The sequence below is a fragment of the Passer domesticus genome, chromosome 1, assembly GCF_036417665.1.
Source record: "Passer domesticus isolate bPasDom1 chromosome 1, bPasDom1.hap1, whole genome shotgun sequence".
Taxonomy (NCBI): domain Eukaryota; kingdom Metazoa; phylum Chordata; class Aves; order Passeriformes; family Passeridae; genus Passer; species Passer domesticus.
In genome coordinates, this window is record NC_087474.1 from 108400733 (window position 1) to 108426258 (window position 25526).

At 39.8% G+C, this 25526-nt stretch overlaps 1 protein-coding gene across 4 annotated transcripts in view; it reads right to left on the reverse strand.

The window, feature by feature from the left end:
- The window catches only part of LDLRAD4 (low density lipoprotein receptor class A domain containing 4), a 283046-nt gene that overhangs the window by 172810 nt on the left and 84710 nt on the right, over positions 1 to 25526 (reverse strand). For 3 of the 4 annotated variants that reach the window (XM_064432932.1, XM_064432936.1, XM_064432935.1), the window contains one exon: positions 8781 to 9238. In XM_064432932.1, the coding sequence (XP_064289002.1) occupies positions 8781 to 8820 (40 nt within the window). In that variant the 5' untranslated portion in view covers positions 8821 to 9238. Of the gene's footprint in view, positions 1 to 5743; positions 5814 to 8780; positions 9239 to 25526 lie in introns of those variants that run through there. The other variant, XM_064432946.1, reaches the window with a different exon arrangement.

Consider the following 25526-nt stretch of genomic DNA (forward strand, 5'->3'; position numbering starts at 1 on the left):
AGTCTGCCTTTTTATTATGACTAAGCACTGAAACATAGCATATTTACAGCTAAATTTATTGTCATATTCAGTCTGGAATTGGCCATTTGGCTGACTAAGTTGTACCACACGAAGGCACCGTGACATGTACTATTAAGAAATGAGAAATGGCAGATGGGTTTTTCCAAAGAACCATCAGCTTTGCAAATGGCAATGCTACAGCTGAATATCATCTGCTAAAAATAGTTATCAAAGGTGAGGATCCAGGCTTAACATCCTCCCTGAACATGCTGGAGCATTTCCTCCCACTATGGTAAGATGTTTGCCATTTCCAGCAATACACTACTTCATAAAATAATTTTAGTAATAGCATTGGCCAATATATTTCTCTCAATTTGAACCTTCCTATGCTCTGGTGTGCCCAAACCACTGCTTTTCATTTGGCTCTGGATTGTCAGAAAAAGCAGCCCACACAAGTGTATCCAAAACTACACCTAGATTGAAAACTAAAGGACATCTAAATGAAATTTAAATTAAACAAAAAATGAATGAAAATTTAATTTAATTCTTTTTTAGTATTGCCATATCAGAATAAGTAAGATCTTGCTTGATATGAATGGTGTTATATCATGCAGTAGTCTGCTATTCCAGCTCCACGGAGAATCCTTTTCCAAGTCCAAGACCCTCAAGTTGCTTCACAGGGAGTCACATCACTGTACTTCTTCTGGAGTCTCACTGGCTTCTTTTCTGCCTTTTTTTTTGACTGCTGTTCATTCAGCTCCAGGTGGCTTCACATGGCAAGGCCTCCTTCTGGTAGTGACTGCCACCCAAACTGTCCCCCTTAGCAAGTGGAAAGGATGCAGTACTTCACTCAAACAAGCAAACAGGGAAGGAGGTCTTGCATCCCAATTAAATATAAATTTGAAAGGAGAAGACTTTAAAATGTGAAATCTTTGGCCTGTGTGACATGCCCCTCTGTTTCCATAAGGACTGCCACAGTTCAAGAAGCAAAGGTAGTACCTGGCCAGTTGGAGATTAAGCAGTTCTCCACCCAGACATTTTGAGGAGAATTTTCTTGAGGTGCAAGTAAACAAAGAAGAAAACACAGTATTTCACCTACATAAAGTTTGGGATCAAAACTTAAAATGTAGCCTTCTAGGCTTGAAGCAAAACCTAAAGCAGAAAGCATTCTTGTTCTAATCACTGATCATGAGGACAACGGAAGAACTATGTTGTGACCGAAAGCTATCACTCTCAGGTGGCAACACTGCTCTCAAATTCATTTTCACAGTTTCACAATTTTCTGTAATTCTAATAAAGATTTAACCCTGAAGAGGAGACTTCCAAACAATGCAATGCTATACTTAAAGTACTGCTGAATGCTACTGAATGTAACATATTTAAAATGATGGCTAACTCTTAGAGACCATGGTTCTATCTTCTTCATGTACTTTTGCTGAGAATACTATTTGTACTCCAAAAATTGCTTACCCTAAATAAAATACCTAAGGAATACAATGGAATATGATCTGTTACTATCTGTGTGCTGAGTAAAGGGCATTGCAAAAATGCTATCTGTTTCTTACAAGAACTAAGAGACAGTCAGAATTGTCTCTGAGTGACACAGTAACCTTGAAAATTCATAAAATAAGAATGTAATTGTTAAGAAAATTGCAGACATTTTAGTAAGGCCAGACCAGTTTCATGAAGCAGATGAAAACAAAACTGGAACAGAGAGGGGTGAAAATTCTCTGCTACATATTCAAGCTGAATTTTTAAATGAAATGTTTATCTGTACTTGAAAATCATGCAAATAATGACAGCAGCAATGTGGGAGATCTGTATTAATGTATAAATTAATTTTCAACTGTTTTCAATATTAATTACACTATATACTTACTATAAGACATTTCAAACCTGTTTTTCTATTTTACATTGAGCCTTAATTATAATTCTGAGGAAGAAGGCTACCTTCAGCAGCAGATATACCAGTTACAGATGAGTTTTGCTCACAATAAAGAAAACAACCTCAGGGGATTGTTGATTTGGCTTTGCCCTATTTTTGGCTATTCTTTAAAATTACCTTTTAAATATGCTTACTATCTAAGAGTAGCAAAAGTGTTTCTTAAAATACTTGTATACTGTGAAATGGAAGAATGGATGCAGCATTTCTGTAACATTTAAAATATTTCTATACAAGTTGCACAGACACAGAAACATGTCACACCCCCAAAAATAAGACATCTAAACAAGGCCAAGCTATAAGGAAAGCAATGGAGTAATTTTCCAGCAAAAGGAGAGTTAATACTTTAAACACCCACGACTCCTAATCTATTTTTTATCAATTATTCCAAGAGCTCAACAGAATCTACTTAAACACTGAGATGATAGAGCAGTACAGGTGGGTTACTAACTTTAAAAATGTACATTTATTATCCAGGGAACCAGCAATAAGAGCATCATTTTTACAGAAAAGTAAGGCTGGAAGTGCTCTCATAAAGTCCATTCCACTGCCCCAGGGCAAAATCAACTATACATAAACCATTCCTGACAGATATTTGTCTAACTTGTTCTTAAAAACCTTCAGTGACAGAGGCTTTGCAACCTCCCTAGGCAATCGGCTGCAGTCCTTAACTATCCTTACCATTAGAAAGATTTTCCTAATGTCTAACCTCAATCTCTCCACTACAGTAAACTTGACTGTTATTTTGTGCTCTATCCCCAGCAGAACTGGAAAACAGCCTCTATTACTTGACTCTTTACATGAAATTTCCATATATTTTTAAATGGTTATCGCATCTTCCCTCACTCTCCTATTCCCTAAGTGCATAATGGCCAACTAGGTCATAAGCAACCTGCTGGAGCAATTTATCTGGTCTCCCAAGTAGTCCCCTCAAGGAGCCTCCCTATTCTGGCACTGCCACCCCTGTACCAAAGATATCTCCACCCGAAACACAGGCAGTTAAGCAAAACAGGATGCAGGAAGAGAAGCCAAACTGGATTACAGCCTCTGAGATTGTCTTCCTGCAAAGAAAGGTACCACACAAACCAGCAGAAGCCACTGTGGAAGAGATGTGTAGTGGGGAATGGTACTCACCCCAGAGAAGGGCAGATGAAGAGAGGAAGGGTTGAGTCTAAAAGAGAAGGAGAGAGGCTCTTACAGAACCTGGAAATAGACTGCACTTAGTTGTCTGGAAGTGGGAAAGGTCTGGAAACAAAGGTGAAGAATCAGTGAAAAGCAGGAAGATTACCAGAAGAGCAGGGAATTTGGAAATGAAACCAAATGTACAAATGGAAAGGGATGAAGGAGCCTCAATACAGACAAAAGGGGTGTTGGCACCGATGGGAGAAGAGGCAGAGAGAAGTTGGGACAACATGAAACACAGGAAGAAATGCAGCTTAAGTCCTGTGTGCTAGGAAATACAGCACAGAGGTGGGGACACTGGAGAAGCTCCACCAAGTTATGTTTCTATGAGCATGACGATCTTCTAGTAGATGAATTCTCTTTCTCCGCTACAGCAGGGCCTGTGGGAGTGCCAGCCAAGCTGAGGAGCTGCTCCTTGGGAGTGACCTGGTCTCTCTGGATATGGCCCAAGGTCAAGCTTCGGTGACAATGACTTTCAGACATAAGGCTGCAAGGGATTATGGAAAGATTTGAGGGTGCCATCACTTTCACAGGGAAAGGTGTGAGGGAGAAGATATGCAGCTATGACAGAATGAGATCAGGAGATGACAGGGAAAGTCAGTGCTAGATTGAAGGGCAGCAGCCCACTGCACAGAGCAAGCTCTTACTATTTATTCTGGTTTCCATAGTGCCAGAACTAATAATCCCTCCAGCACTGCTGAGGGTCACAGGGCAGGAATGCCTCTGAGTCAGCTCAGGTCTGACAGAGCTTGTGCTGAGATGGAGTTAATAAAATCCTGATGAACCTAGGCTGACCTTGCAAGGTCAGGAGGCTTCATACACTGATTCCTAATCCATCCCACAGTGTTCCCATTATCCTTTGATCATCCTGGATGTCTCTGTGCCACACACTCCCCAGTGATGGAGGCCAGACTTCAGAATCACACTGTTCTCCTAAACAAGCACTCAAAACACACACTAGTGAAGAAAGATTTTAAAAACAGACCTTGGCTGTCCAGAATCGCCACCGCTGTTATCCCAGCACTGGCACGGCACTGGGAATGGCCAGTGCAGAGGTTGCAGAACTTTGTGTGCAATTGAGAAGGTGCTTTTGACCGTCACACCAAAGCACTGCTGTGTCACAGCCACATCTTGTCATGCAGCTCAGTGCATCAGACATGCCCTGACACAAATCTGCGCTGCTTCTGGGAACCAAGGGAAAAAACCCTCAGAAAGTTTGAGAGTTACTGCTCCAGCCTGGAAAAGACCCTTTTTGCAGTTCCCAAGGGTCATGCCGTCTAGACCTCTGGCCATTCATTCTGCTCTTCTCTGGATGCTTCCAACAGGCCCACAGAGCACTGCTCAGAGCAGAAACAGTACATCAGCCACACAAATGCCAGGTAGAGTGACAAAAATATTTTGCAGGCAGACACTTGTCCATATATTCTAGCACAATATTCATGACATAGAATTGGTGATTCATAGCCATTTTCTAAATTCTTGCAACTGCCCATCTGTTTTCTGCAGACCTGGTGCCTCACCAGTTATTCTACATTTTGATTTGCACAGCTGATTATTCCTGTTGAACCACAGTTTAGAACTTGTTCTTGATGAACTGCATCATATTTATTTCAGATCAGTTCTCCAATATATCACATTAATTTTGAATTCTAATCCTGTGCTCAGAGGGTTTACATCCTCCCCCTGGTTGGTGTCATCTGGAAATTTTGCATGCAGATTCTATCAGCTAAATCATTAATTAAAATATTGAATATTTTCTGGCAATCCAGGGCAGAATCCCACTTGACAGATCCTTCTGGTTTGACTGTGAATCACTAGTAATTATTCTGAGAAGAGCTCTCCAGCCAACTGTGTACCCACCTTGTATCCCATTGTGCCACCTTGTTTATGAGAAGCTGAAAAGACTTTCAAAAATCAAAATATATTATATCTCTGCTTACAGGAAAATTAGGCTCCACTGACAAGGTACCTTCTGGGGAAAAAATCCATGCAAATTCATTTATAATATTATTATCTACAGGCTAATTATTAAAAAATTCAGTTGACTATTTGATTCAAACTTTTTTCCCCGAGAATAGAAGATAAGTTAGCTACTCCAATGGGGACATGGAACGACCTACAAGAGTTTGGGTCTCTGGGTCCAAAAAGAGCAGATTTTTTGACCCTAAACTTTCACAGCTTTTTGACCCTAAACTGTCCTCCAAATGTTCTCCAGTGTAGCTACTAATTGTTCAGAGATTGCTTCAACTACTTCACCCTATTTGAAGAGCTAATTTAATAAACTCCATCTTGGTCTAAAACACCCATTATCCTATCTCATTAGTTTATAATCTGTTCTTTTCCTGCTCTAGCAGGAATTCTTACCTTTGTCAAGGTCGCAGTTCTTTTCCTGCCACTTGATTACAGTTCACCCTTTTAGGCAAAGAACTATACAAAAATTTACCTGAACTACTCAATCCTCTCTGCACCATCAGATCATTTTTTAACTGACATGTTGTAACTCTCTGTCAACTAGCAGCCCTGAAACTTGGTCTTCTCCGTATTACTACTGAAAATGTAGTATATTTCTTTGTCATCATACACTTTTTTAGTTGTACCTTGTTCAGTGAACTGGCCTACCTGATTTGACCCTTGCATTTTTCTCATCTTCTTTTATACTCATCTCCAGGAACATATTGAGTTTCCACTTTAGGTATGAGTCCTCAATTGTCAGATCATATATTTTTGTCTCTTCTTACCCTTTTTTACTGGAATGCCTTTCATCTGGGCTTTTTTTACTCTTTATTTTAACTGGGAAAAAAAAAGTTATTTCCTTTAAAAATTGCCAGAATTTCTCAGGTTTATATCCCAAGAAACATTACCCATCAGTTCTATGAGCTCAATGCAATATACTTTCTTGCATACTATTGCTTTTATTTTCAAATTCTCTTTTCTCACCTTCTGAAGAATGACAGTCTCACTCTTTCCTGATTGCTACCACTCAAAATGCATTTTACCATCATAGGCTCAGCCATCTCTTTCCTAATCAAGCCTAGGAGCACTTCCCTTCCACTGCTCTTTCTGCATTCTGTAATCCTGAACCTGTTATACTCACATTATCTACTGAATTTAGTATTTAGCCCATAAAGTGAAAACATTCTAAATGCTTGCTATCATTTGGTAATACATGATAAAATGACTAGGTGAGCCCATCTCTTGGGATGAGCCATCTGCATAAAAGGGAATCTTTGGCATCAGTACCAGTAAAATGAGCATACAGACAGGATATCCTAGCCATAACTGCAAAGTATCTCCAAAATATGACAAAAATATCTCCTAGCCATAACAGCAAACCTTTCCAGGTAACAGCAAATAGCAAAGTGGAAAGGAGGTTTAGGAAATACTCTGACCATGGCTGCACAGAGGCACTGTCCTCCCAGGCTTCTTTTGCCAGCACTCTGGTCAGCTGTAAATTGAAATTATTACTCTGGTTGTTGCAATAGCTGCAATTACTTAGCATGTCTGGATTCAGTGTTGACACCACACAGGCTTGAGATATCAAAGCTTTTTTGTACAAATTAGCTCCCTTATCATGTGGCCGTGACCCCTCTGCTGCCAGCAGATATTGCTCTCTCTCCTACAGCTAAACTGGCACTCCAACAAAACAAAAGGAGCACTACAGCAAGGATCAGAGGAGCGACCATATGCACCTCCCATTACATTTTTATTGCAACTCTTAAATTAACATAACACAGTCCAGTGGATTTCTCTGAGAAATACATACCTACCCACTGTTTATTATTGCTGAGTACATCATATAAATCTAATAAAGAACAAGAAAGATCTCCACAAAGTAAATACAGATATCAATTTGAAACAAGTTGGAAGTTTTCTCCTCATACAAAGGGAATATAATTCAACCTGTTTCTTTAATAAGTCTCCTGAACGTTGGTGCCCGTCAATGTTTAATAATTCTTTAGTACAGCAGCCAAAATTTGAATATGTGTATCAACATCTTTACCTAAGGGCAATTCCAAAGGCATATAAGAATTTCTTACAGGAGACCAAGCAATCTTCATGCCATTAAGTCTCTAGAATAGGTCTGAATCTGCTGGGTTGCACCACTGTCTGACTGTTGTCCTGGGCTTCCAGGGACCCCAGTTTCATCTCTTTGAATTTTATGCAGCTCTGCTTGCCAGTTGTTTTCCATCCAGCAGCAACCATGAAACCGCAGCTTTTCGACACACCCCTCCCCAAGCATCCTGGTCACAGTGCCAACTTCTGGGAGCTAAGGGGTAGCAGACACAGTGGCAGAAGAGTGTAAAACTGGACAGAAAATAATATAGAAATGCAAGGGTGTTAGAAGTAATAGGGTTTCCAGCAAAGGAGAGAGCCAGGTTAAGAAAGAGAGCAGATATCCTCACAGTTGGGAATTTTGGTGAAAAGCAAAAGAGTGACAAAAACTCCTAGGAAAGAGCTGAGGACTGGCAGAGAGCAGCAAGGACAAGAACAGCAGTGAGGAGCTTTAGGAGTGTGCTGCTGGCTAGACAGAGGAAGGAAAGCCCTGCAGTTGTCCCAGACTTCACCTCTCCCATTAGCACTGGAGCACATGTGGAGGAGAGCTTCCTGTTTCCTCTCCTTCAGGACACAGAAACCAGGCTGTAAATCAAAGCAAGGCAACAGAGACAGTTCAGAGCTGCACCACCACTCCGAACCACTGTGCTGGTGCAGACAGCTGGACACAGAATCACACCCCACTGCAGCCAAAACTCCTTCTAAAGGCAAACATTTTATAAAAGAAAAAAAAATGTCCCGCACATCACTAGTTTACACTGTGATACTAATCCCTTCTCTGGACATACTAAAACAAGAGCAATATCCAGTTGATTTTCTATGCATTTTTTGCTTCATCTCAGCTGGCTGGCAGACATGGAAACAAAGCAGCAGCATCTGCTCATCCTTTTTTCCTCTTTCCACCTCTCAAATCAAAAACCATCCCATACAGGCAAAGCACTAAATTAACTCCAGCAGACTTTACACTAGAGGGAGCTTTCTTCAGCAAGTCACACCACCGTGGCATCCTCTTTCTCATTTCATTATTTTTAATCCATCTACAGAGAAATACACCAGACTGAGGTGAAACAGTTCCCATTCAAACCCTCCAGTTTAGCCAGTTCAAGCACTGCAGCAGGCCAGTGGTGCAGAGGAGGGAGCACAAAGAGAGGGTGCCTGGCAAGTTCTGCCCAGAGATGTGCTCCAGCAGACAAGATAAGGCTCAATACTGACATGTTGCTGAGAAGCCTCCTGACATGAACCATGTCCATTCTGCAGCCTCACCAAACTCCTGTGCTGAGCACAAGAGCAACTTTACAGACTATATTTTATACTGACCCAAGAGACCACTCATGGTTAAGCTGTTAATGAGTACTTTAACAAGGAAAGCTGAGATAAGCTTTCCCCAAGGCTCGTGGCCATCCATTTCTGAAGGCAGAAACATGGATAACTGTGTTCCTCACTGCTGACACAAGTGTTGAACTGGTCTTCAAGTGAATTGTTTTAAAATACGATTTAAGCTGAAAGTACTACAAGATGCTAACGACAGTCAGGACCTATTAATTTTCTAAACTCCAGTAAATCATCCCAAGAATATGAGTGGAACTAGAACAGAAATCCTTACCTGTGAAAGCATTTGTGGCCTGAAAACCAGCTTCCTGCATACTGCTCTTCCAGAGAAGCTTGAGATTCCCGTCTCAACCTGTCCTTACTGGAGACAACTGCTGAGCTTGTTGCTGTCAAGTCACTTCCATCTTAGCTCGTCAGAGTCCATTTCTCTTTCCATTTCTGTATCTGCCACCATCCAGTTCCCACCTGTTCCCAGGTCTTTCGATGTGTAAGCAGAAGGGATCTGCACTGAACCTAAGCAGAAGTGTTGGACAGTCCCATCAACCAGCCAGCCAGAGGATTTGTGCCATGATGAATGTGAAAATGAAGCAAATCTCCTGTCAAGACTTCCCTTCCCTTTTACAATTAAGTTCTAATCCTCTGCTCATCCAGCACCATTTTTTCAGGTCTCGGCCAATGGTGATGTTCAATTGTCTCTCCTCTCTTGTGTTCCTCTCCCCTCAGGCACGCTCACTGAGAAATTAAAAAAGAAGAGATTATGTTTCCTGATGACCTGTAGCAACACTAAAATTAACAGACTCCAGGGAACAAAAACCCAAAATACATTATCAGGGATTGATTGTACACATTAAAGGAGATCTTCAGAAGGCAAATCTTGCGATTTTGCTGAGATGCAAAGTGTGACCACACAGCTCTTTGAAGTGCAAAGAGGAACAGTGCTGAGGGTGTCATATGCATCTCTGAGAACATGATATGATTTACATTTCAAAAGCCATATTTAGCAGAGATGGGGGCAGCAATACAATAACAAAATTGCAGTTAAAAGAGAAAAGGAAAAATACTCAAGGCTCTCAAGTCTAGTCTATTCAAAACCACAGTGAAACTATTAGCATTTCATATAGCTGCTTCCCTCCTTTTCTGGAACAGGAAAAGAGAGAGCTGTGTGGCAACACTATATATGCCATTCTTACAGTCTTCTGTGGTTGAAAACCTCTGCATTTCTTCCTGTTGATTACCAAACTTTGTATGTCTTGCTGTAGATTATATTTTAAAAATCTCAATTGTAACACAGATGATACAATTCAGATACCTTCAGACATTCAATGAGATTGGTTAAAAACACCCACAGGCTACACAGGCAGAAAGGTGGTTACAATTTACTTGATACTGCAACTTCTATATAGCATGGATATTTACAGCTCACTGAAAAATACAGCTTGTTCCAGCTCCAGCTTTTAAAAACTAGGATAAAATTACATTAATGGGGTGAAGGCAAACAGCAGACAGGCACATGTTTAAGGAGAAGATTATTTTATAAAACAAAGAAGAAAGAAAAGAGGACTTGGAGAAGAACCCACTCACTCCCCAGCCATCCTGTTCCTTGTATAGTGATGCTCGGCTCACTATCTCCCAGCTCTGTGGCACAGGCAGGTGGAAAATATATCTGTGATGATCTTATGAACTACTAATGCATTTTAGATGATGAGCCCAGCCAGGGCTTGCAGTAGAGGATTGGACCCAGCAGCCACTGCTCTGCAGAACAGTGCAAGAGCCAGCTCAGGGAGCAGGCGACAATAAATATCACACTGCTTGCTCCCCAGCCCCACGACACCCTTCACCCTGACCTGCAAGGTCTGGAGATGAGCTTATATGTGAAGCACAAGTCTAAATATCCCAGAGAGTCCAAAACTGCAGAGAAGCTTCTCAGGCTTCTTACGGTACAGTCAGCCAGGACTCATTAGGGATCCACCTTGGGTGAAGGACAAAAAGGATCTCTCCTTAAGTGTGCCACTGAAACCAAGTGAGCCTAACACCTGATGAATGTCATTTTCCTTGCAACACATTGAATGAAAGCTAGCTGCTAGCAAAGATGAATCTCAATGGTATTGCTTTTTCCCCCAGTTTTGTAATGACACTATTACTGAAGAAGACATGTTTTTGTCTCAACACGCAGCACAGGGTGCTGATGTTAGTTACTGATTAGTTACTTGTATTCAAATCTAGTCATTTGCATTCAGATAAAATAAGGTTACAGAACAGATTTTAAATGTTTCCCCCATTTCTTACCCAAACACCTCAACCTAATAGACAAGAAAGTACAAATTAAGGGAGAAAGAAAAAAAAATTATGTATAGTATCTTTTATCAGAAAACACTGAATTAAAAATTTTAGAATAGTGTTTTAAAAGTCATTATTCCTGAATATTATATAGGTCCTTGAGATACTTTTTCAACCCTTTGAAATGCTCTATGCAACTAATAACAATTTCATATGAGGCTATTTTATTCTAAAATATATATAACTGAGCAAGTATAAGATACATACACAGCAGCATATCATTCTTTTGGGTCTTAACGTTGTGCTAATTATTCTATAATGACTATAGGTGGATGCTGCACTCATTTCCCAAGCTTTCTCTCTAGAGGCCTGAGTTTCCTCTATATTTATAAGAGGAGGTCCACATTTGCATTTACAGCCTTATAACTTCTGATTTTGGTTTATAAATCCAAAATTTGATGCTTCTATTTTTCAACATTTTCATTTCACATCCTAGAATTCTCAAGAGATGTGCAGTAATGCGTTAGGATCCAGAGAAATTCTCTCTTTTTTATTTCGTTATATAACAACTTCTAATTCTTTATATATATATATATATATAATAAATATATAATAAACTTCTAATTCTTAAAATAATAAAGTATTTTCACTTTACTGAAAATTAATGTTTTATTAAAAGAATAACTATTCTCCACATCTTCAACAGTTCTGCTAAACTAGTTAAGAACCCAGTAGTGCTGAAGAAATTCAGGCACTTTCAGTAACCTCTGCTTCTTCAGATAGAAAGATGTAATTTTAACAACATTACAAGATACTGAAATATTTCAAGAGTTCATTCAGACCTTAATATTTAAAGGATAGTGCACTGCATCGGGTTTAAATCCTTCCTTAAGGACTCATGTGAAAGCAGGTGCAGGTATCTCTTGATTGCCCTAAGTGAGTGTTTCCCATGCTGCCAAAGGACTCTTCTCCCATGCCAGGTAACAAACTCAGGGGTGGCTGGCAGGATGGAAGGAACTGGGGCAAGCCTGTGCAGTGCTCAGCACTCGCTGGGCCTTGTCACAATTCAAAACCAAGTTCAGTACTTATAAAATGCTTCGCCCCTACAGATATGTGGCCTATTTGATTATCCTTTTCATTAGACAGACTTTAATCAGTCACATCTGCATGATATCAGGTTTCTCAGATCACAAGGTGAAGATGACAAAGCAGCCCAAATGGTACCACAGCAAATAAGGAAAACTGAAAATTCCAATTAAAACAGCATGTACAGCCACAACCTTTCTATTTTCCAGAAAATTTTCCACTAAAGCTGAGCTTATGTTTAAAGGAAGGAGGTTTATGTTTGTTTCCCAACACACTGGCATGTTTGCATGCATGGAAAGGGTCAGGACCTCTGCTGACACACTTCAGTATGGCTTAGCCAACTCCAGTGGAACCATGTGTTTATCCTTTTCTACCAGAGTGGTACAGAAATGCTGAACCAACCTGCTTAAGGGCCCAAAAAGTGAAAACACATATCTCAAAAAGAGAAAATAAACAATACTGATAGAATTATAAGAAGGTGTGATCTTTGATGTAACATTTTTGCAACCTGCAGAGATCCCAGTGGGAACTGATTAGATGGCAAGAGAAAATGTGGACTAGAAAGAATAGAGATTTTCTCTTTCCTCCATCTGTTGCCTTTTTTCCAATAGCAACAAAAACTCTGCTTCCACTTCTGCTTTCATTCACCTACTCTGCAGTGTTATATGAGGATCAGAAGCAAACCAGAGCAAACCATTCTGCTGTATAAAATGTAGCTGTGCTGTAAGGATTTTTGGCTACTATGCACTTATAGAACGGTATATCTAGAAGAAAAATCAAATTCATTTGTTTTTATCCTCTCCACTTTTCTCAGATTTGGTCCTGAGAAAGACACCACCATCAAAACCTCACATGAATTGCAAATAGAAAGTATTCTGACTATTTAGCACCTTATGTGTCTTACATATTCTCATGGTATATTTAGCTAGTAAACATGTTATTCCCCTTTCCTTAACATTCCAAGATGCAAAAGGGTCACGGTAAGAAAGAATGAGGGAGAAAAGTAAGCAAAGAGTATAATTAAATTCTGCATTAATATCTACATTTTATGCACTATTATGCAACCATCACCCAGGACAAAACTGGAGGAACTTGTTCTGAAAGAAGAAGTGAAATATTGCTTTTTCCAAGACTGATATTTCTGTAACATCTTGAAAAACTCAAAAGCACTGGCTGACATGTAAATGCTCCAAATTATGGGGTTTTTTTGTTTGGAGAGGGGATTTTTCCATTTCCTTTCACTATATAGAGTCTGCTTCTCTGGCTCATGCATTGGTTCCCACAGAGACTTGAAGAACTCACTCAGTATGTTGCCAGAAGAACTACATCCATAGGAAACACTTCCAGCGATAGCCCTTGGCTTCCTTTGGGATGCTAAAGGACAGCATTTCACTAAGGAGTACAACACATTTCCTAGCAGGGATACCTGCACAGGGAGCCCACGCATTCACATTTTTAAGAAAGTTACTGGACAACTTGTGAGCTGTGCTTTAAATTAAATTAATCAAGGGAGGACTCAGGCTTGGATCTCTTGCTCTCAGATGACTGAGTGTAAAAGGGGAGAGAGCTGGAGCCAGCCTGCCCTGCTCTCCCTGTGGTCCTGCAGAAGGAGGGTGCAGCAGGGGCAGAGCCCAGCGGAGCTCGGATGCTGCCGGCACCCCCCGCTCCATGGATGAAAGGAGGACAGAAGCACAGCGGGCTGAGCTGGCAGCAGGACTCCAGTTCAACGGGAGATGGAAGCACATCTCCAAGGAAAAAAGAGTTCTGACTGAAACCCACACGAGTACTGAACTACCAGCATGCTCAAACACTTTGCTGAAGTAAGGCCTATACTTCCCATAGGCTAAGGCAGCATAGACTTGGATAGTTCTCTAAGAAGTTTCCAGGTAGAAAAACACTTCCAACGTTTTGGGGTTTTTTTGTTGAACTGGGTTTTTCAAAATATCTTTAAAGTTTACTAAAGCCCATTCTAAAATAAGTTCTTGTGCACCCATATAGCTCACCTCTCCAGCTCCTTTTGGATTTACCAAGTTTTCCAGGCTTTGTTTTTCCTTCTAGAAAAGGAATTTCTAGAAGGAAAGAGATTCTAAATTAGAATATCTTCAGAGATTCTAAACTAGATAAATTAATAGCAACCAATTACACCTGATCTTTTTCAGTGGTGAGGCCTGCATTTTATTGTGTGATCCTTATTTACTTCTATCTACAATTTTCCTTCCTTCCAAGATAGCATTGCACCAGTGCTAAGTAAATCCTGCTTCTTGGAAAATATTGTGCTCCATAACTCAAAGACCACTTAAAAAACTCAAGGCAACTTTCACAGGAGACGATACACAAATCAAGCAGAAAACCAGATGCTCGAAATATGTTTATCTAAGCACATCTTCCTCTCTCTCACACAGACATGCACACATATAATTTGGTTTTACTTTCATTCTTCAATATTTGCATAGGTCAGTTGGGACTTTTAAAACAGCTGCTGTATTTTACTTTTTTGGTGCATTTCAGCGACATACAAAATGAGTTCATATGTTAAATTACGTTATACACATTTATTTTCCTACAGATATTATCAGATACTCTTAAGCTTGTCAAGGAATTGTGTCCAAGCTTCTTCTTACTTCTTTTTTGTTACAGCACTCCCTAAATTGGGGGAAATGGAGAACAAGCAAAGCAAGGTGGTCTTTTTTTATTAGCTGAAGCGGGAAACAGGTCTTGAGAAAAGGGCTTATGGCCAAACCCCAGCAGTGTTTTTCCTAGACTGTTAAGAAAATGTTCTATAAAGCAAAATATACCCCAAACACCAGCACACACTGCAAAAAACACTGCAGACAAGATCCATTTAAATAGGAAAAGGATAACTGTTTCAGCACAGACACTTCTCCTCTTCCTCCCATTTTTTCCTTTCTGGAGTGAAGGAAGAAACTGAAGCAATGGCAAAAAGTCTGGTAACTTCATGCTGAAGTCAATAGCCTCTGGTAACCATGTAAAAATATTATTTCCCAGAATCACAGAATATGCCAAGTTGGAAGAAGAATTATCAAGTCCAACTCCAGGCCCTGCACAGCACCATCCCCAAGAGTCACACCATGTGTCCAAGAGCACTGTTCAAACAGTTCTTGAACTCAGGCAGCCTTGGTGCTGTGACCACTTCCCCTGGAAGCCCTTTCACATAGGAAGAAATCCTATAAATAAGCAATAACGCAAATGAACATGCCACATTCCCTTCCATTCATCTTGTTAAGTGAAATAATTGAATCCTCTCTTTGCTATCTCTGCAAACAAACTAAAAAGCCATACATTTTATCATAGCTGTGCTGACAGAATGCAGTTAGTGAAAAACTTTACTAAGATGTCCATGGCAAGCTACTGGATTTGAATTAGATAATTATTGGGAGAAATTGTACAAGCTGTGTTAGGCAGCGCAAGTAAGAAGATTGCATTGTTTATTTTTGCAAATTAATAAAACAATAATTATCTGAATCTGTCATGAGAAATTATTAGTCATGCTGCTCTATGAACCTGACCAGTCAAAGAAAAACCTGACCTCTGAATTTTATTTGCCAAAATAACAAAAAGGTAGCAAGAGCAGAATCCAGTCTCAGTATTTTTCCAGAGGAACAAAGGATCACTATTTGAATTTGCAGAAGGCTGGTAAAAGCAAAAATTACACTGAACAGTAATTGAACAGATTGATAAAAAGATGACAAATTTTTGACTGGTGTTTCTGTGACTTCTTTGGGAAATGAGCAGTAGACAGAAACCATGGGAATCCTGCATATCTCAAGACTGAGTATCCAACATCCAACTACAATCCTAAAGGCATTTAGCAACCCTGCACACCACTGGAAAAACCATGGCTGTTAGTCACAGCTGCAGAACCTGCCCATCCTGACAAGCAGCAGTAGGACAGGGAAGTGACTCATTTAACCCAATGGATGTGTGAGCAAGGAGGGGACGCCTCAGGAGAACACAACACGGCCACTGCTGATCTGCTGTCAGACCATCATCAATGCAGAGCTGAGCATACGACGAGACACATTTGTCTCCTTCTCCACTCCCACAGAAACCCATTGCTGCTTCAACAAAATCTTTCTTCTGGCTCCCTCTCACCTCATCCTGAGAACCCACCACACAGACACACACTCACTGTATGCTGTTTACAAGCTCTCCATTTGCCAAGTTCATGGGTTTTTATCAGCCAACACAAGCTCCTCAAGATCTTTATTTAGGCTTTTAGGTGTAACAGGAGCACACGGTTATTTGCCATCTCTGTGCATTTCTGTAGCATAATAAAAGCAAATGGGCAGTGCTTCTTTTCTGGAGCAAATTACAATTATGTCATACATGGCCATCATCCCCAGAAGATCCAATGTCAGGCTTCCCCTCTCCGTTGACAGCATTTTCTGGGCAAGGGCATCAAATCCACTGAAAAAAAGGTGCACAGATGATAGCAACTTCTCCCACTGCATTGATGAGAGCAGCCAAAATGCCTATTACACACAATGAAGACACAGACACACATACCACTTGGCTCAAAAAAGTCAGACTTGTGTGGATCTAGCCAAGCTGCACTTTGTTTCTGAAGGCAGAAATATCTGCACATTGTTCTGGAAAGAAAATGTAGAAGACAGTACCTCATGTGAAAATCTCAAGCATCTTAGGGACACGGAATGACAGACTCCTCCCACAGTACAGGGGACCATGGAAGTAAAAATATATGGGAATCTAAAAATTCAAGGGTTAATAAGGGTTACCCAAAATTATTCCAATTTCTATCAAAACACAGGGTACAACTGAAAAAGCACAAAAGTGTGCTCATTTCGACAAATGCAAAATGCAGAAGAGAGCAGTTCTAACTGTAATAAAAAAAGAACTGATGCTGAGGAGACACTCAGGGGTGAGGAAGCTGCTGTAGAATGAAACTACTGTCTTGGAGTATAAAGCTACTGCCTGCACAGCACTGGGGTTTGCTACACACGACTCTGGGGAATGAGTGTGCTCAGCCAGCCTCAAGAAGGACATAGCGTCCTGTGCACCTGGACCATGACCAAAGAAAATCCTCTTCTGCTAAGGAGTCAAACATGAGTTATACAATTGAATTAGCATAAACTGACACCATATTATTTGAAGGAACACTGATAAGAATGGCCTAACTTTCTGGAATGCTGAATCAGTCAGTGCAATTAACGCCCATCTGCTGTGATCAGCAGCTGTTCAGGAGGGCAAGGAAAGTAAGAGGAAAGTCCACTAGTATTTTATACACACTACGACACAAAACTAGTTCTAGCTTCCTGTGAATCAAGCCATGCCACAAAACTTCATTTGGTTTATTGACAGTGTCTCAGCAGCCAACATCATCTGCATGCTGCGTGAAGAAATGCAAATGGAACATTATCCAGACAAGAAAAACCCAATTTGAAGAAAATGTTGACAGCACTGAGCACATCAGCTACAGGGTGTTTCCAGCACTACTTGGAGCAGCAGAGGAACACAGGCAGTCTGTGCAGTGCAGTCTCAAGTATATGCCTCTCCCAGCCTAAAGAAGGCGTGCAACTATTTCTGACTGCACAGATCCACTTTACTTCCAGTACCATAGAAAATTTAGAAAGATGTATGACTGCATCCAAAAGGACCCTTGATATAAAAAACACCTAAAACTTCTCCTGTAGAATGGTATCAGATTTTAGATGACTGAAAATCCATGAGGTTTCCTGATGCATACTCTACCAGCATTCTCACACTAAACTACAACCACCTACATGAAGTAATAAGAGTTTTGAATTCCTGTTTGCCTCCATTCAGACCAGGTCTCCATGTGACCAGTATCTAACCAAACTGTATGTTTAAACTGCATCTCCATCATTATATTATGGCTGAGCTCTGAACTTAATGGAACAATCCAGATGGATGCCAACCAATGTGGTCTCCTGCTGCTCTGCTTTCCAGAGCATCCACTTGGATGTTATCCTCTGAATGACACTAGATAACAACGAGATTAATATGCATCAGAAGCCATATCCAAGCAAAACTTTCTCCTGTGCTCACGGTGGTTTTGTCCATGCCAGACTAAGGAAAATTAACTTTGTCTTATTACTCAATAATCCAGAGAACACCAAAGAAAGTGCTCTTTCAGCATTTTAAAGGTGTGTACTTGAGCCCAACAGTCAATGGGGCATAAGTAATTGCCTCAGCAAGTCTTAGCTACAACTAACAACACAATTTTACTCCAACTTTCAATACATAAATGAGAAAAGGAACAAAATAATGGGTTAGCATTTATTGTATTTTGCTTGGACTTGGTGCAATTGACTTCATATTTCTGGGCATGTTATCTGATCTCTCTGGGCTTCAGATCAAGTCACCAAAGTACATATAACTTCTACCTGTGGATTAAGGAGCTATAAAAAGCTTAGGGAACAGAAGTGTTACTGGTAAAACAGACAGAAAATTCTAAAGCAGAGCTTTGATTAATTTGATTTTGTTCTCAAGAGAGTATATCATCCTGCCAAAATCCAAACCAACTCTATTAGCACTGTAAAAGCATGCCAAAGAAAGAGTTTTAACTAAGGTAGGGTCAATGATTCTTTATTTCCAGGTAATACCAACATACATACTCTGCTTCAAGTCTGGCCTTCTTCAAAAAATCCATTGGAAAACTACTCCAAAAACTCACAAAAATTCACATGAAAAGCTCATCAGGGAAGCAGTATCCTGAGGTGATCAGCTAAATCTCATGTCCCAGAAAAACACAGTTCTTTCCCTCCAATTCCCTATTACTCAAGATACAAAAAGCAATAGGTTATTTTCCTCCTGTGCTTGAAGACAGCTTTTTACATAAACAAACTCCATAAAGACATGGGAAGCAATGCTGTTACCAGTTAAATCTGTGAAATTCCCGAGAAGTTCTTGCTTAGCACAAATAAAGAAAATCTCAACTCACTCAATTCAGCTTTAATTCATTAAGCATTCCTAATCCTAACTAGCAAAACCAAACAACTCATTAAGAACACCATGTTTGTGTGAACTAGTGCCTTATCTATTTTTTGCCAATGTTTTTTTTAATAATAGATCTATTTTAACATGCCCTTGTTGTATTATAAAATCATTCTTGCTATGCTCACGTACAGTGTCTGGGTACAACTGAGGCCTGTGCCTGCATGGAACTGAAGAAGTGTGTTACTAACACAATGCTGACAGCACCTTCCTTAGTAACAGCGAGGGGAGGCTGACCAAACAACTCAACAATTGGTATTCTTATGAAGGAAAATTGGGCTGATTTGGTTTTTTTCAAGCAAACATCCCATTCAGCTGTTCTCATAATCTCCATGCATATCATCCCTTAGCTTTGTTTTGTGTTTTACAACAGCCTTTAAAGTACAAACCCACAACTTTTACTTTCAAATGTCCATGAGATTACACGTGCAGTATTTCAAGCCTACCTGTCAGTCCTCTCCCCCATTAATAAAGACAGATTCCTATAGCAAGAGCCAGCATAGTTGTAATTTATAAATAATTGCAAACTGTAATTAAAGCTTCACAGCCCCAAACAGAAACACTGCAATCTCATATTAGAAGAAAATAATGATCTCTGCAGATGAACAATCATTATCTTCCTTGTTCAGTCGTGGAGCTGCAGCTTTGTATTTCCCAGCTGTTAACCTATCATCAGTCTTACCAGAAAAAAGAATACTTTCTGCCTTTCAACCCTACCACCCCCCCTCTAAAACAAGAGGAAAATTTAATGAGAGTCTGACTTTTTGCCTTTGATAATTAAGCTTCCAATATCATGGAATTTGTTCTAACAGGAGCATCTGCTTGCTGCATTGCAGCCCTACAGCTAAGAAAGAATTGGACTTATTAATAAAATACAATAAAGAACTGAACATCTGGGAGGGAGAGATTCACAGAAAGGGAGAAGCTTGTTTTCCTCTCAAAATATTTAGGAGACAGCAAAGCTCATCCAAATAAAATGTAGCTTTTCTGTTGAGGAAGCAGCTGGAATCAATGATGCTGATTATTCTTATTGCACTATATCCTGATGTAAGAAACAAACCTATGTAGAGGAAATAGAGGGGAAAGAAGGAAAATCCCTCCTGTAATAATCTACCACATAGTTAAAAGCTCCTGGTAGTGCAACCCATTCCCATGCCCAAGGAACAGGCAGATGGGTATACATAAGTTCTTTCTGCTAACAGCGCTGGCAGAAAAGGGCTTCGTATCAACACTTCAAATACTGAAAAGAGAAAACAGGACAAAAATAAAACAAGAAACACTAAGATCCCAGAAGAGTTAAATAGCTAGAATTTTGGATCAACAATTTGAGCATCTTATATAACACAGTTCATCATATGGTACCCAGTCACTCATGCATCAAGAGCAGAAACTGGGTTAACTACAAAATTTCTCAGAAACAAATTGAAACCTTGATTTTAAAACACTTCTAAATGTGCCAGATACTTCAGTACACTGTTCAAAGTTAATTACCATCAAACTAAATATCTGTGCCTCACATTCTTTTTAAATGCAAAATCCGCGGGGCTGCATGCAGATCCTGCAAATGGCACTCTCTTTCTGTAAGGCTATGCAGTATTTCTTTCCACCCCTGAGCTAAGGGAACATGAAGGTGTCAAAAAACCTTTCTGAAGGAGGATGGTCATCCCAGAACCCACAGGTAAACTGGAATCTTCCATTCTGCAATGGTGCACAGACTTGACTGCATCGCCCCACCTCCAGCCGAAAGGGATACACCCCATGCCCTGGGGACCACTGCCTGCCCTCCTGTCTTCTGGGACAGCACAAAAACATTAAGGGCTACTGTCACTGAGGGGACAACCCCAGAGGAGCTGCATCACATCTGTCTTCCTATGGCAAATGGAAGAATTACTTTTCTGAGTCCCATTTTTTGGAAGGAGTAGGTTGCTACCCAGTACATGCATAAGCTAGCAAGACTGATCCTGATTTATCTAGACATTTTTCTGCCTCTTCTTATCTCTTCTAGCTTAAAACTCCTTGTCTGGTGTTTGTTGGTGTTCTTTGTTCTTAAACAAGATACAAGAAAAAGCCACCAAAATTATGTGTAATATCTGTTCCCTACCATGATGACAAAACTAAACCCAAATCAACCAACCCCGGTATGATAATTCAGTACACATTACAGATTGGTAATGGGCCATTTTTAGTCACATATATCTTCACAATTTTAAAAGTCAAAGGTTTTGCTACTGTTTGCATCATCCTATACATAAAAATATGTCGATGTAAACCCTATTTTTTATCTGTTGAGACTTCATGACATGACTGAAGCTCCACATTTATTTTAGAATTCAGAAAAGGCTCTGGGCTTTTTTATGAAAATCATACAGAACTCACAAGGAAAAAAAAATCAAATATGCATTTGCAGAGAGAGCTGTGTGGATTTTTAACAAATAACCAAACCAAATTTACATTGTAGCCCGAAGCAAACATCAAAAACTCCAGTTCAGAGGGGTACTTTTTTAGTAACACAATCACTTCAGGAAACTATTAAAATAGCACAAACTTAAAAGCAACATTGGCAAAAACTGAATCTAGTTCAATTCCAGTTTCCAACTCAATACCTTTTTTGCACACATACGCTTTGCCTTCCATACTCAGCTGCATAACATCAACCACCAAACTGCACTTATAACAAGTCTGACAAGGCCAAATTTTAATTGAAACAAATGAGAGAAGTTGAGCAACTCATGAGCATTTTATAGGGAACTTAGCAGCAGTCACAGCTGGGATAAACCTCCACCCCTACAAGTGAGAAAGGGATTTAGTTTCCTCCTTTTATTTTAATCCTTCCTTCAAAAACCCAGACAAATCTGCTAAATTAAAAAAAAAAAAAACAACACTGCAAACGAACAGTCTGACAAGTAGTGACTTCAGGAAAAAAGTTATCTTCTCCCTCTTAATGAATGAAAATACATTCTCCCAATTCAGAGGCACTTTCTTGCAGCCTTTTTATATGTCAGCAACTTGCAACAACCTCTTGCCATTGTAAGTGCTACACAAAATGTCTCTGAAAACTGCTGGTGTATTTGTGTACACACTTGTGTGCGAATGTCTTTGTACAAAGCCCTGGATGCAAACCATGCCTGCAGTAAATGATCTTTTAGAGCACTTCATGGCATCACTGCAGACATTCTTCTGCTTAAAGAAAAGACTAATTTACACTAAAAGAAAAAAATCACCTCACAAGAATATGAACCAATCCTCCTCCAGGTGCTTTTGCTGCAATTAATAAAGCAATTTTGTCATGAAAGTGAATGGAGTAAAGGCAAAGGAGATCTACAAAAATATCAGGAACTAAACACATAGCATTCAATTTGAAATCTATTAGCAATACCTTAAATCTAACTTATAAAATCCAGACTTCTCTCTGTTATTCCAGTTAGGTGGATAAAAAATTCCCTAATTCACTGTTACACCTGCTCCATGGATGTTAAGGCTGGGTGGGGACAGCACAAGGTGGCTGTCAGCCATAGCACTGTCAAATACCATTTGCTTATTCTTGGTTTTGGGAAAGCAAAAATATCATGGAAGAGGGTAAATCTGCCTCTCTTTCCAACTGGTTCTTGACTACTTGGATGAGCTCATCAATAAAACATCACTGCTTATAATAGTCATGCAGTCCATGAGAGAGAACTACACTACAATTATGGATGTCACTAAAAAGTCACAGGCCTAAATTATTTTTCAAATGTATTATACAAATGTAAGTAAATGTATTTATTTCTGCAACCAGCTGATCATAGCAGAAATAAACTTCAAGTTTTGTTTCCTTACTGAATTTTTTATCTTCAAATCTCACATGCAATCTATGCAGTACATTATAATACAGCTGCACAGAAAAGCACCTCTATAATGACAGTGAAACCATAAAATGTAACTGCTGCACCTGTTCCCCTTGGGAATGCTGAAGATGCTGGGCAAATGCCCTCTGCTCACATCATTAAAACAAACAAAGCCATTGTCATGAAATCATTCACTGTGCAGAAACTTTATAAGTTCTTCTATTATCTTTTATAGCTTAATTTGAGCACTGAGAATCTCTAGAGTGCTTTGCAGCACATTAATAAGAGACACTTGCTTTATAAATTTTATCATTATTACTGTACAGCCTATGTCAGCTCATTACACTCAAGTTTAGGGGTTTTTATTTTAAAAAATTTTCCTCAGTCCAAGACTTGGCTTTTTCAGGCAATGATAAAGGTGGTGGTGGTTCCTGAGGTCTCTTTCACAGAACTGCTGCTAGTTCATTTTCCATACCACTTTAAGAGCCGATTATTTCAAAAACTGCTGAAAGGATCTTCTTGAAGTCATGAGGCACCAGACCTTGACTGCACTGCTACTTCCCTAACTAAAATCAGGGGCTACTAGAAGTGCTACTAGAAATGAAGAAAACAATACCAGAAGTGGCAGCTGGAAAACAAGGGAATGTTTCAGGTTTTAAACAAACTCTAGTGTTTCATACAGTACTCTGGCTACTTAAATACTTTAGAACTAACATCAATCTTTATCCCGTAAGTAAAGCTGAACCTGATCTGGAGTCAGCCATTTGAGGGGTTTGAAGACAGGCATGGTGGAACACACAGGCAGCAGAGGCCAGACCGATACCAGCAGCTTCCACCAGCCCCACAACAATCCCTCAGCCTTTCCTGCTTCTCTGACAAACTCTCTGGGCAGGTGGATGCCCTAACACAGCAGTAACAACATAAAAACCCACAACTGGAGTGGCTTGGTCTAGCCCCTGAGGGCTAAACAGCTCCTTTCTTTCCCTGGAGTCAGTTCCATGTTGGCTTTCCCGAGGCTGCTGCAGCTCAGCCGCCCTCCCTGGCCTCAGAGCCCAGTGAGAAACACAGGTGAGACCAGAGCTGGCTCACCCAGCTCCCACTGGGAAGGATCCATGGGGACCTCATGTTTCTGGAGCCCTCCCCAAAGATGGAAACATCCACCTGGATGTGGAGCACAAGCTGTAACTCAGCACAAGGCACTTAGTCAAGCTCTCACATGATGACTACAGCACAAGGAGCAGCGCTGCAGTGCTTTTGGCAGAATTTTCCTGATGTCTGATGCTGTGCATGGCTGGTGTATTCCTGTAGGATGCCCAACAGACAGATCTTGGCCTAAATCTGCAAACAAGCTATTTCAAACAAATCAACCACACAAAGTTTTTTTCAAATCATGCTTCACTTTGTTAACAAATACTGGCTGTCAACATTCTTTGTGGGTTTTTTTTCCTTAATGCTGCATCCCAACACATTAACCATGTTGGATTGCTCCCGAAAAAGTACAAGAAGGGACAGAAAGCACATGCAGGTTTGCTGAACCATCAAAGGCATATAATATTTTTAATTTCTCTTAAAAGCATTATTTAAACTTCCATTTCTTCATAAAACTTCTCTGAACAGAATTTATTTACTCAGTTATTTCTAAAACCCAACTCCCTAAGCAAATAAATGATAGCTTAAGTATGATGATGTTTAATTAATATTGCCAGAATATTAACTCATTTTTAACTAAGAAATCTCACTGAATAATTTTACACACACATAAATGCAAAGAAATTTTTCCTCCATTTCTACTCAGATCCTTGTATACTCAAGAGAGTGCAAATAATTGATTCAAAAAAATTAAGAAATCGTAATCTCTTTACGATCAAGAAATATAAACAAAAACTAAAAAGGTGGCCTTTTTCTAGTTTGAGTCTGATAAGGCTTGCAAAATTTCTCCTTGAGCTCAGATACTCTCAAACAGTGGAGTCACATCAGTCTCATGTTGATGAAAGCATCATGAAACATTTCTCTTTCTGATCAAACCCTTGAAGGCACAGTACAGAGAACATTATTAAGATGTTCAAATCATGTTCCTAAAAATGATTGTGTTGTTCCCAGTCTATTTGGGAATATGCACTGAGCTAATCAAACTGACAGGTGTTGCAGCAGAACCCAAGACAACCCAAGTCCTGCTGTTCCTGGAGCCCAGCAGTCCAGAAGCTCAGATCTTTTCATATTGACTATGTCTTCCCAATACCCCCCAGCACAGCACTTATTTTACACGACTTGTGCTTTTCTCAGAGTCCAGGACAAAAATGCTTTCAGTAATGAAATATGAATGTCTGATACTGCTTTTTTCCTTTGTCCTCAGAACACTGCCTCAGTCTTAGTTAACAACTCTGTTCAAACCCTGCTTTGACAGGAGAACCATGTACCCCCTCAGGGGCTTTTAACAGAGTTCTTTATTGCATCAGTTAGATGTGGGTACACTTAGGTGAGACAAGGAACACTTTACCAGTATTTATTGGTAGCACTGGAAAGTTAAGAAGTAAAAACCAAATTTCTGCCCAATTTCTAAATAAGCAAGGACCATAAGCTTCACAAAAAACGTTTGCCAGACTATTTCCTTTTTACAAATGCAAAACATGCTTTATATTAATCCCATTATTGTAAACCATGGAGCCATTCTGACTAAAATAAAACACACCGGAATGCAGGCAGCCAGCATGGAAAACTTCAGTCCAAAAGTTAGACATGAAATAATGTGCAGCTGAAAACAATCATACAATAGCAAATATTTAATAAAAAGCAGTAGTTAGATTACACACAGTTGTTTTATAGTATGTGCATGTGTA